Below are 13,563 nucleotides of genomic sequence, written 5' to 3'. Positions count from 1 at the left end.
AAGGGTTAAGTATAATTGGAGTAATAATTTAAGGTGAAAAACTGTAATTTGCCTTCTTAAGTAGCCTTGCCGCCTGTCCTGGCGCTTCTTGATGACTATGATTGGATGCAATTGCATGCTCACCACTGTCCCAAACAAAAGAGGCAATGGGGTCAGGGACATTAACGAAAGTCCAAGGATGGTCTTATTCCAAATAGCACTCACTATCCTTATCATGGGTATAAAAATTAAGTCTAAAGCTACCCAAATTTGTTAGTCAAGACAATATTATTCAGTTGCCAAAATTTTTTTTTCAGAGAAGGGAATTGCTGGTAAATTAAAAAACCGTAATTGTAAAAAATGAATTCCAGTTTGGGGGGATATGGCAACTGATCAAGCTTTCATTGTTTCTCTAAAACTACTTAAAAAAAAAAAAAAAAAAAAAAAAAAAAAAAAAAAAAAGGATTGAACCTTTTTTGGTATGTGGCAAGAAGGAGCGTGTAGGCTGTAGCACATAGCCAAAAGAGAAATGATATGTGGCTTTTCCTTTTTGCATATAGAAAGGGTTGAGTGAAGCTTGAGCTTAACCATAGTGAAAATGAAGATAACAAGTCATTCAAGGTTTGGATGTACTAATAATATGCAATCATGGGGTGTTCCCTCTCCTCTTAGAACTCAGACCCACCAATTCATTTTCCTTTTATCTTCTTTAATCCTCAGCCCCCACCATTCATCATTTCTTCACTTTTTTTGCTATTATCCTCTTATTCTTTTATTCGCTCAATTGTTTAGTCTATATACTAGTAAATTATTAAGCAGAAGAGTCATGAAAACGACTTTTAGCATTAATTACTCTAATTGGATTCTAGAATTTTGAGAGGAACACATATTCATATTACATTCACGCTCTAGTTTGCCCTTAAAATCTTTGTTTTAATTTTTAATTGGAAAATGTTAACAGATACCTTAAAGTAATTTGCTAATGAACCATTTTAAAAAATTTTTTATGGAAAAAGAAAAAATCAATTAATATTTTAACAAATTCTCGAAAAAAAAAATTAATATTTTAACAATTTTTTCAATTTTTCATAAAATTTATATCAAAACTTTCCTAAAATAATTTGTTAATAATTGTTTTATGGGCACCAATTAATCTTGGGTAGTTAAAGGATCATAGTCTTTATGAGTTGTGGGCTCACTCCACTTCCTACCTGCACTTTCAAATTTTAAGCGGTGTGAATTTCTAAATGGGTCTTTAGTTAATTTGGCTCCTATGATCTAATAAAACTCTCATCGCTAATTTGGTTATATATTTCATCTTGCCATTACATTAGCAACATTTGATTTAGAGAAAGTAAAATATTAAAATCATAATTATATCTAATTGGATTAATTTTGCCTGTCAAATTTGCAAATTCTTATTTTTCTTCCTCATTGACTCAAAAAAAAAAAAAAAAAAAGTTTCGTCTGAATCGTCTGATATCATTTTGTATTGTGAGTTTTAATTAATTTAATTGATAAAATTTTTATTATTATTTTTTTCTAATTTCTAAATTTAACAAAATGGATTTATAAAAGAAAATCTAGGACAGAAAACTAAATTCTTGGAAAGAAATTTCTAGAGGTCAATACTCCATAATATATGGGTTTGGTAGTTCGTACTCGTACTCGTACTCGATCGTAGATTCGTAACTTGTAGCCATCTATACATATATATATAGGTCCCGGAAATCACTCTTAGCGTAAAATCCGACAAAAATTCTTTCCCATGTCTTTGTCCTTTCTATGTTGTCTCTCTCTCTCTACACAGACCCACACACCCATAAATCAAAGCTCCAAAGATTTTCTCTAGAGCCAAACATAAACCATTAGACAGGCTACATATTCTTGAATTCTCCTACAGTCATTCTTCCACTTCTTTTCTCTGTCCTCTTACACACTCTCTCTAAGTCTCTACAAGCAAATAAACCAACTTCAAAGTCCAGCAGAGAGGCCAAAACTTTATCATGCAGTTCTCACCAATGTCCCTCATCCAAACCAGTTAATATATCACATACATAACCATACAGTTTTTGTTTTAATTTTGGGATCAAAATGGGGTCTGCAACATCTTCAATGGCAGCTAAGTTCGCATTTTTTCCACCAGACCCGCCATCTTATGACATCTATGTTGATGCATCCACTGGGAAAATGAGAATGTCCGATGTTCTTAATCATCAGAGAGAGGACGTGGACGTGGACGTGTTGAAGATAAGCACCAAGAAAGGGAATGAGATTGTTGCTATGTACGTCAAAAACCCATCTGCGTCTATGACCCTGCTCTACTCTCACGGCAATGCTGCTGATCTTGGACAAATGTTTCACATTTTCACTGAGCTTAGCCTTCACCTTGGAGTTCACGTTATGGGGTCAGTTTGTTCTATATATTCTCTTTTTCTAAGCCAAAAAGAAATCCATCTTATTGTAATATAGAAATTTTTTTCCCATTATTTTTTGTGGATGTAATCTCTAGTCATTCAAAGAATCAGTATGTTTTTTTGTGCGTTGCAGATACGACTATTCTGGATATGGACAGTCATCTGGAAAGGTATTTACTTGCAGTCTTTTACACATTTCTTGTGTGTATCTTTCATTTTTATTCCCCCTTTTTTTTCCTTACAAGTGGGGTGGGGATTTTAACCATGAAGAATGAGTTACAAAGCTCTTGACATCTTTCATTTTTACCATTAATTTACATTACATATAGGTGTCATATCAATTATTAACTTTAAATTGACTGTACAGATGAGAGAGATGAAATAAAACGTGGACAAAAACTGTGAAAATTGCAATTTCCTTAAAATAATATACAAAATCTTCTGCGTGGATGTATACAAATCTCATCTTTAGCCTGATTTTAAAAGGAATGAAAGCAAATTTACGCAAATAGCATTTTTTTTCCCATAAGCACAAGCTTAAAGTCATCGGTTCTTCCCAATTGTTTGTTACTTTCTGATCAGTTTAATGGATGAAAAGTGAGCGAGCTTTTTATGTATATTTGAATTTCATTAGCACTTGTCACTTTCAGAATCATGTAGACCATAGGGCGGTGTTTCCTTTTGGAAAATAATTTCTCAACTATCCATCCTACTTGATGCTGCAAGCTATATGTTATGGAAGTGGTGGGATGTCAGTGCTCAATTAGATTTGAATTGAAATAGTGGAATCATAAATGACAATCACATTATTTAGTCTAAATTTTATCACAAAGTCTAGCTTGTCTAGCATTTGCTTTGGAGACATTTTCACTCAGTTTCTTAACTAATTTAGATTATGACTTACGAGTCTATGATAAGTATTCATCCTACAAACCAGTGTCCTAAAACTTTGTCACCAATCTTCTTAATTAGATTTAAATGTGACTAAAGAAGCAGACTACTTAATTATCTTGTGTATCTGTATCAATAAGCCAAGTGAGCAGGACACATATGCGGACATAGATGCTGCTTATAAATGCCTTGAAGAGACTTATGGAGTGAAGGAGGAAGACATTATATTGTATGGGCAGTCAGTTGGAAGTGGACCTGCTCTGGAACTGGCTATCCATTTGCCACGATTGAGAGCTGTAATTCTTCACAGTCCCATCTTGTCTGGCCTGCGGGTCATGTACCCAGTGAAGCGAACATTCTGGTTTGACATATATAAGGTTTTGCCTCAACTTTATATTTTCAAACTATAGCTTTGTTGTTTTACATGAGATATAATTATGTCCTTTATTAAAAGGTACCTTTTGTTTCTGTTGCAGAACATTGATAAGATTCCACTAGTCAATTGCCCTGTTCTGGTAATTCATGTGAGTGTGGCTTTTGTTTGATCTTCCATGCCAATTCAATCTCATAGTAAAGGTATCTTGAGCATGTTCCCTGCTTTCATGGCCTGACAGCACAAGGGTTACCTTTTAGTTGGGTCAAATCAATATATGTAAAGGTTATTGCCCTCTCATAAATGGAAATTTATATAGGTTTCGCCAATAAATATACTTAAGAATTCCTGATATGTATGCATGAGATCTACCAGTGATTGCATATTTGGCTATGGACCAACCTGCGTGGTCAATGGTACAGGGGTGTATAGACTTAATAAATTCTTATTAATCTGTTTCTTTCCATACTAAAAATTTTACGAAAGCGATTCTGTATGTGGGATTTAATGAATATAATTTAAAATATTTCATATCCTACAAATTGACATGATAATGCGAGAACCTATTAATCTGTGTTTTCCAGATGCAAACCTTTATGAATGTGGTTCTATAATGTGGCCTGTAATAAGTACAATTTCAGAAAATTTTAGGATCTATAAATTTACATGACAATGTGAGAATGGCTGGCTAGCAATCCAGCCACTTCATACTGGTTAGTAAGACGCATTCTTGACAAACTTGACACCCCTAATGGCTTTAACCCCAAACACGTAGGACTTGTACTACAGCCATAAAATTCCAGAACCCTATTTTCTTCCCCAAAAATTTTGACATTATAAGAAACTAATTTAGTTAAAGGGATTCTAGTCAGTGCTCCGGGTGACACTCTAATTGATAATGGCAGGGAACAGAAGATGAAGTAGTGGATTTCTCCCATGGTAAGCAGCTCTGGGAGCTTTGTAAAGAGAAGTATGAACCTTTGTGGGTCAAAGGAGGAAACCACTGCAACTTGGAACTCTATCCTGAGTACTTAAAGCATCTCAGGAAATTCGTATCAGCCATAGAAAAACTACCGCGTCCTCAGTTTGTTTCTGAACAAAGTACAGAACAATTATCAGAGCAGTCACTGACTGCCACAGACCAAAAGTCCAGAGCAAGCACAGAGCTTAGAGAGAAGTCTAGGCCAAGTACTGGGCAGAGAGAAAAATCTAGGCTGAGCACAGACAGTAGGGAAAAATCAAGAACCAGCACTGACAAGAGGGAGAAGTCAAGAAGGAGCATGGAACGGTCTGGAAAGGCAAGGAACAGCACAGATCAGTCAGAGAGAGCAAGGAATAGCTTTGACCGGTTAGTTGAACTATTTAAGAAGCAACATTATCTCCTGCATTGAATATATGCATCATTCCTCTCACATTGTATAGACTTCATAGTCTTATGGGATCCACATATTGTGTGTCTGAGAGAAAAACGATGCATATATCCGATACATGAGATACCTTATCATTTAAGAAATTTGATTCATTTTCTCTACCTTTTTCATTACCTTATTCATTGCTGCACTGATGCCTTAAGCTCTCTAAACAAATATGTCAATGTGACTAACTGTTGGAACCAATCATGGCAGCTTGGGAGACATGGTGAGATCAGTTGGATTATGTAATGTGGATTGTTTGAAGCAGACAGCTTTGGAGGCCTGAGGTTAAATGGTTAAAAGATTCAGTGCTTGTGATTGGGTTGTACATTTCTGTTGGACTTCCATGTTTGGTTGATTGGTTGGAACTATTACAGGAAAAGGTGAGGTCCGTGAGGAACATTCCAACTTCCGAGTGTTGGTGGTTCAGGAGGGCAAGTTGTTTTGGCACAAAGTAAAATTTGTACATCTGTTTCAGATTTCATAAATTCATTTGGAATTATAACATTTTGGCAAATTTGACTTTCAATTTGAGACATACCCATATGCCTAATGTCTATACAGTGGATACAAATAGATTTGACCTGACAATTTGCTCCAAGCCACTTGAACTCTTGTATTATGAAATAAATCGCATTCATGACTTCAACAACTGCCTTGAAAGTTTTTTCTGTGATGTGGCGAATAAGAAAGGCCCTAAGGTTTCATGGTGAGTTTGGTTCAAAATTTTGAAATTGTGCCTTTTGAGAAAAAAAAAAAAAAAAAAAAAAAAAAAACTTTTGTTATTGCTACTCACTTATTCTAATGTGAAAAAACATAAAAAATTATGCTACAAGACCCAAAAGACACCATTTATAAATATTACCAAAAACATTAAATCAGGTTTTGAAATCGCAAACGTAATTTTTTTTTGTCTAAAACGTGTTAACCAAACGGGTACATAGCCTTAATCACTAATGAGAAACATCATATTAAGATGGTATATTTGAACTTACGAGTTATGATGGAAATAGAGAAATCTTTCAAATTTTACCTATACCTTTACCTATGATTAGATTTTTAAAATTTACATTTAATAAAAAAATATATAAAATGAGTTTGAAGTGTTTTTTTTTTTTTTAACTCCACGAAGCTGGATTAGTTTTATTTTTTATTAATAAAAAAAAAAAAAAAAAAAGGAAAAAAGGAAGAGGATATTGTGGATGCTGAAATGGCAGCATCTTGGCCTCACAAAATTGCACACAAATAGCTCCCTCTACAGTAGTGCAGCTAGTATGAAATACCAATAATATCCTCAGGCTGTGTGCAATTTATGTCTAGAACCCTCTATTCTCTTCTTCTTCTTAAACCCCTAGCAAGCACAGCATATAATATAAGAGGAAGAAAGTCACACGCACTCTTTCAAGTCTCAAGTGTCAAGGCCAAAGGAAGGGTTTTGAGAAAGTTTGTGGTTTGTCTAGGAATTAGAATTTAGAAGAAAGGGGTTTTCAATGGCTCCAGTGCTGAGTAGAAGCCTAGCTACTGCTTCTCTAGCTTCACTTCCCTCAGCCTCCTCATTTTTACTGAGAAACAGCAACAGGGTTTTAAATCTCACAACTGCCTTTGTGCCACAAAATGGTCTCAGAAAGCGCTTTTCCTCTTCTGGGTTGAAGTGGAAGTATGAGAGAAGAAACCACCGGTTTGCGCTGCGGTGCGAGGCTGCCGCTGTGGCCGAGAAAGAGGCCGCCGACGACACTTCTGGTGAGAAATTTGAGTATCAAGCTGAGGTCCGTCTCTTTTCCATTTTCCCCTTTCAATTTCTTATACCCTCTTTGCTTGTTTCTAGTATAGGGATATCAAAGTTTCAAAAGTAGACTCTTTTATTCTTACTACTACAACTCTATCCAATAACTTCCACTTATTATTTCTTCTTACCAATTTGATTGATCTTTTGCACTCAAATTCTGTTTCTTCTTTTTTAAAAAATGAATATCAAAATTCGATTTTTTTTCCCCTTTTCGTTATCATGTTTTGGGCAGTAATCTGCTCACCTAATTTGGGTTTTTTTTTTTTTTTTCACTAACGAAATACAAGATGAAAACTTTGATGAGAACTCCTTTGAACTTCTAAATGGTTGAAAGTTTTGTTTTCATATTCGTCTTTGGTTTTTATGGGCTTTAGAGGGTCCAATTTGTTATGAGTTTTTAGTTGAAAGTTGATACATTATGACAAATTGCAGGTCAGTCGCCTCCTAGATTTGATAGTTCATAGTCTATATAGCCACAAAGAGGTGTTCCTTCGAGAGCTTGTGAGGTGAGCAAATGCCTGCTTGTGCTTGTACAATATACACTCTAATATCTTTCTTTTGTAGAACTTAATACTTGGGATTTATATGAGTGACATCTTGCAATAAAAAAAAGCTCCATTTTTGTGTTTCTCATCTTCATAAAATGTATGATTGCGTGTGCGTGATTAATTCTGAGATTGTGTTTTGATCTATATGTTCACTTTATTCTGTTCTCCTTTTGCAGTAATGCAAGTGATGCTTTAGACAAGTTAAGATTCTTAAGCGTGACTGAACCCTCGCTGCTTGGAGATGCTGGTGATCTAGAGATACGTATCAAACCTGATCAAGACAATGGGACTATCACTATAACGTATGGTGATGCTAAATTTTAGCTCATTCTTTTCCTGGATAATTGAGTGGTATTTTTGAGATGGGATCTTATGAATTTGCAGAGATACTGGTATTGGAATGACCAAAGAAGAGCTCATTGACTGTCTTGGAACTATTGCTCAGAGTGGTACTTCAAAGTTCTTAAAGGCTCTGAAGGTACTTTTAAACTCTTTTAACCATAGGGTGCATTATTTTATTTCTTCCTGTGTGACTATTTTCAAGTTCTATGCTGCTTTGGAGCTTACACTTCCAGCCTTAAAATTTGCTAGGAAAATAAGGATCTTGGAGCAGACAATGGTCTGATTGGTCAATTTGGTGTGGGGTTCTATTCTGCCTTTCTTGTTGCTGAGAAGGTAACTTTTATAATTAAACTCAAGTCTTGTTGCAATTTTAAATTCCTTTTGAAGCTTTTAATGTGAATGCTTTTACTGGGTGGCCACTAATTGTGCTTAATTTGTGTACATCATACACCATTAATTAGGTTGTCGTATCTACAAAGAGCCCTAGATCAGATAAGCAATATATTTGGGAATCTGTTGCTGATAGTAGCTCGTATATGATTAAGGAAGAAACTGACCCTGAAAAGTTCCTACGTCGTGGAACACAGATCACACTCTATTTAAGGGTATGCCACTCGTCTTTTATTCTTTTAATGAGATAGATTGTGCATGTTCCTATCACACTCTGCTTGTTTCAATGGAAAACAAAATAATTGAGCGGAGCTTCTTAAGATGTTGCTGGAAGACTAGCAGCTTATCTTGTAATGGATATAGGACTAAAAGTCTAAAAACATCCTAATCTGTTGTTTTTCTTGCAGGGAGATGACAAGTATGAATTCTCAGACCCAGCTAGGATTCAGGGTTTGGTAAAGAATTACTCTCAGTTTGTTTCCTTCCCAATTTATACATGGCAAGAAAAATCAAGGACTGTTGAGGTGAGACGCCTTAAATTATCCTCTCTGTCAGGAAGGTTATTTGGGAGATTGAAAACAATTAGCTACTTGTTTTTTAAACACCACAACACCCAACCCCACAACCCCCCCCCCCCCCCCCCCCACAAACACCCAACCCCCAAACTAATTCTAATTTTACTTTGTTAGCTACTTAAGAAATAGTGACAAACAAGGGTGTTACTCATAATTTTAGGAGTATTGGTGAGATCTTCATTCTGGGTCATTTTGTCTAGCTCAGTTATTAGAGTGTCTCACTGTCTTAATCTCCTGATGTAATCTTAACTTATGTCTTCATCACCGATGGTTTTAGAACCTAGGTTCTGAATACAATAAAGCAAACCTCTTGTTGATTTGGTATCCAGTATTTACTAATTTAAACTTGTGCAGGTGGAAGAGGAGGAAAAATCAGAAGAAGGAGAAGAATTGAAGCCAGAGGTAGTTGACTTGGCATTCCCAATTGTGGGCATTGCACTTTTCTCAGTATGGTTTTGAGTGTGTTACTTTACTTTTGACTAGGGTGAAAAGAAAATGAAGAAGACTACGAAAACTGAGAAGTATTGGGACTGGGAATTAGCCAATGAGACAAAGCCAATTTGGGTGAGTTTAAGCTGTATCTGCTTTCAAAGGTCATGATATATTGTAGTTATTTTCTTTTATAGAGATATCACTTAATGGCATGTGGTTTGCATAATCCCTTAGTTGGATTTGTTTTTATGTACATATTCTATTTTAGCTTACCTTGTCCCCTGCTGTAGATGCGGAATCCAAAGGAAATCCAGAAGGATGAGTACTATGAATTCTACAAGAAGACTTTCAATGAATTCTTGGATCCGGTTGCATACACTCACTTCACCACTGAGGTACGTAGGGTTTATTTATTTATTTATTTGTATTTTTTTGGTAGCCATATCTGCAGTTAGGAATTACTTTACTCTGAAAACTGTGCAGGGTGAGGTTGAGTTTAGAAGTGTCCTCTATATTCCTGGGATGGGCCCTCTTAACAATGAGGATGTGGTCAATCCAAAAACGAAGAACATACGTTTGTATGTGAAGCGTGTATTCATCTCAGATGACTTTGATGGTGAGCTGGTAAGTTTTAACATATTAACTTGAGATTCTATGAAATTACCCTCTCTGGTCTGAGTTTTATATTAATGATGTCTTTTATCACTTATACATTAGAGATGTAAAATTAATTTGTTATATATAGAGGATATTGGTGGTAACTATTATGTCTGTATTTTAACCCCAAGGGGTTGGCTTAGTGGTTCATAAGGCCTTATGATATCTATGAGATCTTGGGTTTGAAATCTCTTGCCAATGTCTTGGGGTTACCTCCAAGGGATTTCTCTTTGTAATTACCTAGTGTGTATGGGATGGAGGGACTACATATACCTGAGGGAATAGTTAGATTCTCGAAGAGGTCTGGCTACCCTTGTTTGTATAAAAAAAAAAAAAAAACTAGTATTTCTGTATTTTACTCGGAGAAACTTCCATAATAACCTGTACAATGTAACATTTATGCATTTGAGTTATGTTTGTGAACTTTTGAAGTATTGCCATCTTTAAAATTATGAAACCTGAAAAGCGAACAGAAAGGGGACTCTAGATGGAAATGTTTATGTTTGCCAAAAAGTTATGCTTTGAACCTTTCTTGTTTACAACATATAGAAGCGAGAATGCAAAAATCAAGCTGAGAAAACCTGTATTTCTGAACATTGAAATCTAAATTGTCTTTAGACATTACAAAGGAGTTGTACATCACCACTTGCAAAAAGCTCAAGACAGAGGGAGCAGTTATATATACTTCTGTGTCTGTGAATTTGTAGTATTAAGTACGACATAGACATAGTTTTCTATCTGTTTGCATGCTTAAGAATGACAAACAGTTAAAAGAACAGAATTATTACAATGCTTTTCTTAACAAAATTGCATGGTACTTTGTTTTTGATTTTTTAATAAGTGAATGCACTTAATCTTTCTTTTAAGTTTCTACTTTCTAGTTCTATATTGAGTATTGGATACTGCTTCAAAAGGTCTCATTCCCTCAAGTGTTTGTCATGCCACTTTTTTAGTAGGAAAAAATTTCCTACAAATCTTCTGGAAAAGCCTTTTGCCCTTTTAATTATAAGGATTGATGTGGTTTTGAAGAATACAGAAATACGAACTCTTGTACCCATATGGGGTTGAATCTATAGTTTTTACATTCTCAAGCTTCTGGGATAAGAAATAAAGATACAAGTTGTCACTTGCCTTCTGTGTCTAGAAAAATTAATTTCTTATGTCTAATGATACCTAACTGTTGCATATTGATGCTTGCTTACATTATTATTATTTTTATTTCTCATAGCACTGAATTAGAATTGGGTGTTTGATTTGCAGTTCCCGCGCTACTTGAGCTTTGTGAAGGGTGTGGTGGATTCAGATGACCTTCCTCTTAATGTTTCTCGAGAAATACTTCAAGAAAGCCGAATTGTAAGACCAAGTTTGTCAACATTTCTGTAGTATATACAGGAAAAAAAAAAAAATCACAGACATGTACAGGCACTTTATGATATAACTACTTTACAATTTATGTGCATTTCTCAGTTATCAAGGGTTTATAATATCTCTGTTACCGACTTGTAGATTGGTTTAAAGCTCTATTATTGTATGTTTTTCTTATCTCTGTATATTTGATATTTTCAGGTAAGAATAATGAGGAAGAGACTTGTCAGGAAAACATTTGACATGATTCAAGATATCTCTGAAAGTGAAAATAAAGAGGTCTGTATCGATAAAATCTTGCCTTTCCCTTTAAGCGTTTCAACTGAGGCTTCTTAATGGACATTGAAAATTAATATTCTGATTCCAGGATTACAAGAAATTTTGGGAGAACTTCGGCAGGTTAATAAAATTAGGATGCATTGAGGACTCTGGAAATCACAAGCGCATAACTCCATTGTTGCGGTTCTACACTTCAAAAAGTGAGGAGGAGCTGAAAAGCTTAGATGATTATGTTGAAAACATGAGTGAAAACCAAAAGGCTATCTATTATTTGGCAACAGACAGCTTGAAAAGTGCCAAGACTGCTCCTTTCTTGGAGAAGTTGTTGCAAAAGGACATTGAGGTATGCATTCTATATGGTATTTTGGTGGGACTATATTAAGCTCACTGCATACTGAAAGAATTTTGGGTTGAACAGTTGTAGGAAAAATGATTGAAGTATTTATTTTCCTTAGTTAAATACAAATGTTAAGCATGGTTTATTTCCTGTCATTCTAGATACCGTTGGTTGCTGTTAAGCTAGACAACTTATTCCTATTGAAAAATGTTTCTTTTCCTTTTTTTTAGGGGCAAATTTATTTAATATTTACATCCTTTCTGGATTGCTGCTGTGGGTTATATATTTTAGGTTCTGTACTTAATTGAACCTATAGATGAAGTCGCCATCCAGAACCTGCAGACTTACAAAGAAAAGAAATTTGTTGATATTAGCAAGGAAGATTTAGAGCTTGGTTAGTACTTTCTTCTTTTCTGTGTGATTATTGATGGCACTTATTTGAAAATATTTTTTGTTGTAGCTTCTCTTGGGATTTTTGTTGTGAATCATTCTCATGACTGTTTTATACCAGGTGATGAGGATGAGGTGAAAGAAAGGGAAACAAAGCAAGAATACAATCTTCTCTGTGATTGGATAAAGCAACAACTTGGTGATAAGATAGCAAAAGTCCAAGTCTCAAAGCGTCTAAGCTCATCTCCCTGTGTGCTGGTTTCTGGCAAGTTTGGTTGGTCTGCTAATATGGAAAGGTCAGTTGTGGGCTTTCAATGTTTACGAGCTGTGCTCAAGACAAATGTTATGAAAATAAAGACTTACGCTATTGATTTTCAAAATAAAAGTTGGTGGTCATACTTACTCAATGAAGGTTTAAATGATTTTCGTTTGTACACTTTTGTAGATTGATGAAGGCGCAGGCTCTTGGAGATACTTCAAGCTTGGAGTTCATGAGGGGAAGGAGAATTTTGGAGATTAATCCAGATCATCCCATTGTCAAAGACCTCAATGTAAAACTATTTATCTCAATACCGATTGTAGACTTAATTTTGAAATAACTGGTCCTGATGTTGACTAACAGTTATGTAATGTTTGTTATTCTACTTGCAGGCTGCATGCAAGAATGAACCTGACAGCACTGATGCCAAGAGAGCTGTTGAACTCTTGTACGATACAGCACTGATCTCCAGTGGATTCTCAGTAAGAGCCAACCCCAGATTTTCTCTCGTTAGATGAATAGTATGCATAAGTTTAAGCGGTTTAATGTTATTTGGATTTCTCCTTTTAATGATGCAGCCTGACAGTCCGGCTGAGTTGGGAAATAAGATCTATGAGATGATGGAAATGGCCCTTGGAGGAAGATGGGGCAGATCAGAAGAAGAAGAGGCAGAGGCAGAGGCAGACACACCAGAAGATGGTGCTGAAGAATCTGCTGCAGCAGTTGTTGAAGCCCCAGAGACGCAAGTGGTTGAACCATCTGAAGTAAGGGCAGAGAGTGATCCTTGGAGTGATTAAATTAAATGTCTTTTGGAAGACACAAGTTTTGGCATTATTTCATTATTGTTAAAGGAAATAATGCACATGGAGGGGAAAAGAAAATAAGAAGAGAAAGGAAAAGACAAGATAACTTGGGAGAAAAAGGGGGGGTGGGGAAGAGAGTATGATGATTGATTGTGGCTGGGAAGAGAAAAATAGTAAGTTTTGCTGCGATTGATCATTGGTGTTAATTTGACAAATGAATTCCTCTAATGTGGTTCTGGAAAGAGATAAAGAAGGTCCACTATTTTTATCAGGCTGGCATGAGTACAAATGCATTTTTCTCTATGACTGATTTTTTTTGTTTTTATAA

At 35.4% G+C, this 13,563-nt stretch overlaps 2 protein-coding genes across 2 annotated transcripts; both read left to right on the top strand.

Moving 5' to 3' along the window:
* The first annotated feature begins 1,813 nt into the window (after positions 1–1,813).
* On the top strand, positions 1,814–5,635 carry LOC115981952 (alpha/beta hydrolase domain-containing protein 17B-like). The gene is made up of 6 exons (XM_031104399.1): positions 1,814–2,387; positions 2,530–2,566; positions 3,428–3,664; positions 3,764–3,811; positions 4,566–5,008; positions 5,286–5,635. Exons 1-6 carry the CDS (start codon positions 2,074–2,076, stop codon positions 5,356–5,358), a joined length of 1,152 nt encoding a protein of 383 aa, XP_030960259.1. The 5' UTR covers positions 1,814–2,073; the 3' UTR covers positions 5,359–5,635.
* A 758-nt stretch (positions 5,636–6,393) lies between these two features.
* On the top strand, positions 6,394–13,563 carry LOC115979029 (heat shock protein 90-5, chloroplastic). Its single transcript, XM_031100975.1, has 19 exons — positions 6,394–6,838; positions 7,291–7,364; positions 7,583–7,708; positions 7,791–7,884; positions 7,998–8,081; positions 8,210–8,353; positions 8,546–8,662; positions 9,068–9,115; positions 9,197–9,277; positions 9,436–9,540; positions 9,629–9,769; positions 11,063–11,155; positions 11,369–11,446; positions 11,535–11,789; positions 12,075–12,177; positions 12,295–12,469; positions 12,619–12,724; positions 12,825–12,914; positions 13,011–13,563. Exons 1-19 carry the CDS (start codon positions 6,563–6,565, stop codon positions 13,227–13,229), a joined length of 2,409 nt encoding a protein of 802 aa, XP_030956835.1. The 5' UTR covers positions 6,394–6,562; the 3' UTR covers positions 13,230–13,563.

The sequence above is a fragment of the Quercus lobata genome, chromosome 3 (assembly GCF_001633185.2).
Source record: "Quercus lobata isolate SW786 chromosome 3, ValleyOak3.0 Primary Assembly, whole genome shotgun sequence".
NCBI classification, from domain to species: Eukaryota; Viridiplantae; Streptophyta; class Magnoliopsida; order Fagales; family Fagaceae; genus Quercus; species Quercus lobata.
This window is presented reverse-complemented; position numbering and strand designations above follow the sequence as displayed.

What these genes read in the sequence shown, in the direction of transcription:
- LOC115981952 (XM_031104399.1), top strand. Translation starts at nt 2,074, where the DNA reads ATGGGGTCTGCAACATCTTCAATGGCAGCTAAGTTCGCATTTTTTCCA. An exon ending in ATGGACAGTCATCTGGAAAG is followed by an intron (nt 2,567 to 3,427) that starts GTATTTACTTGC and finishes TGTATCAATAAG; the next exon opens with CCAAGTGAGCAGGACACATA. An exon ending in GCAAGGAATAGCTTTGACCG is followed by an intron (nt 5,009 to 5,285) that starts GTTAGTTGAACT and finishes CAATCATGGCAG; the next exon opens with CTTGGGAGACATGGTGAGAT.
- LOC115979029 (XM_031100975.1), top strand. Translation starts at nt 6,563, where the DNA reads ATGGCTCCAGTGCTGAGTAGAAGCCTAGCTACTGCTTCTCTAGCTTCA. An exon ending in AAAAATCAAGGACTGTTGAG is followed by an intron (nt 8,663 to 9,067) that starts GTGAGACGCCTT and finishes AAACTTGTGCAG; the next exon opens with GTGGAAGAGGAGGAAAAATC. An exon ending in GAGAAGAATTGAAGCCAGAG is followed by an intron (nt 9,116 to 9,196) that starts GTAGTTGACTTG and finishes ACTTTTGACTAG; the next exon opens with GGTGAAAAGAAAATGAAGAA.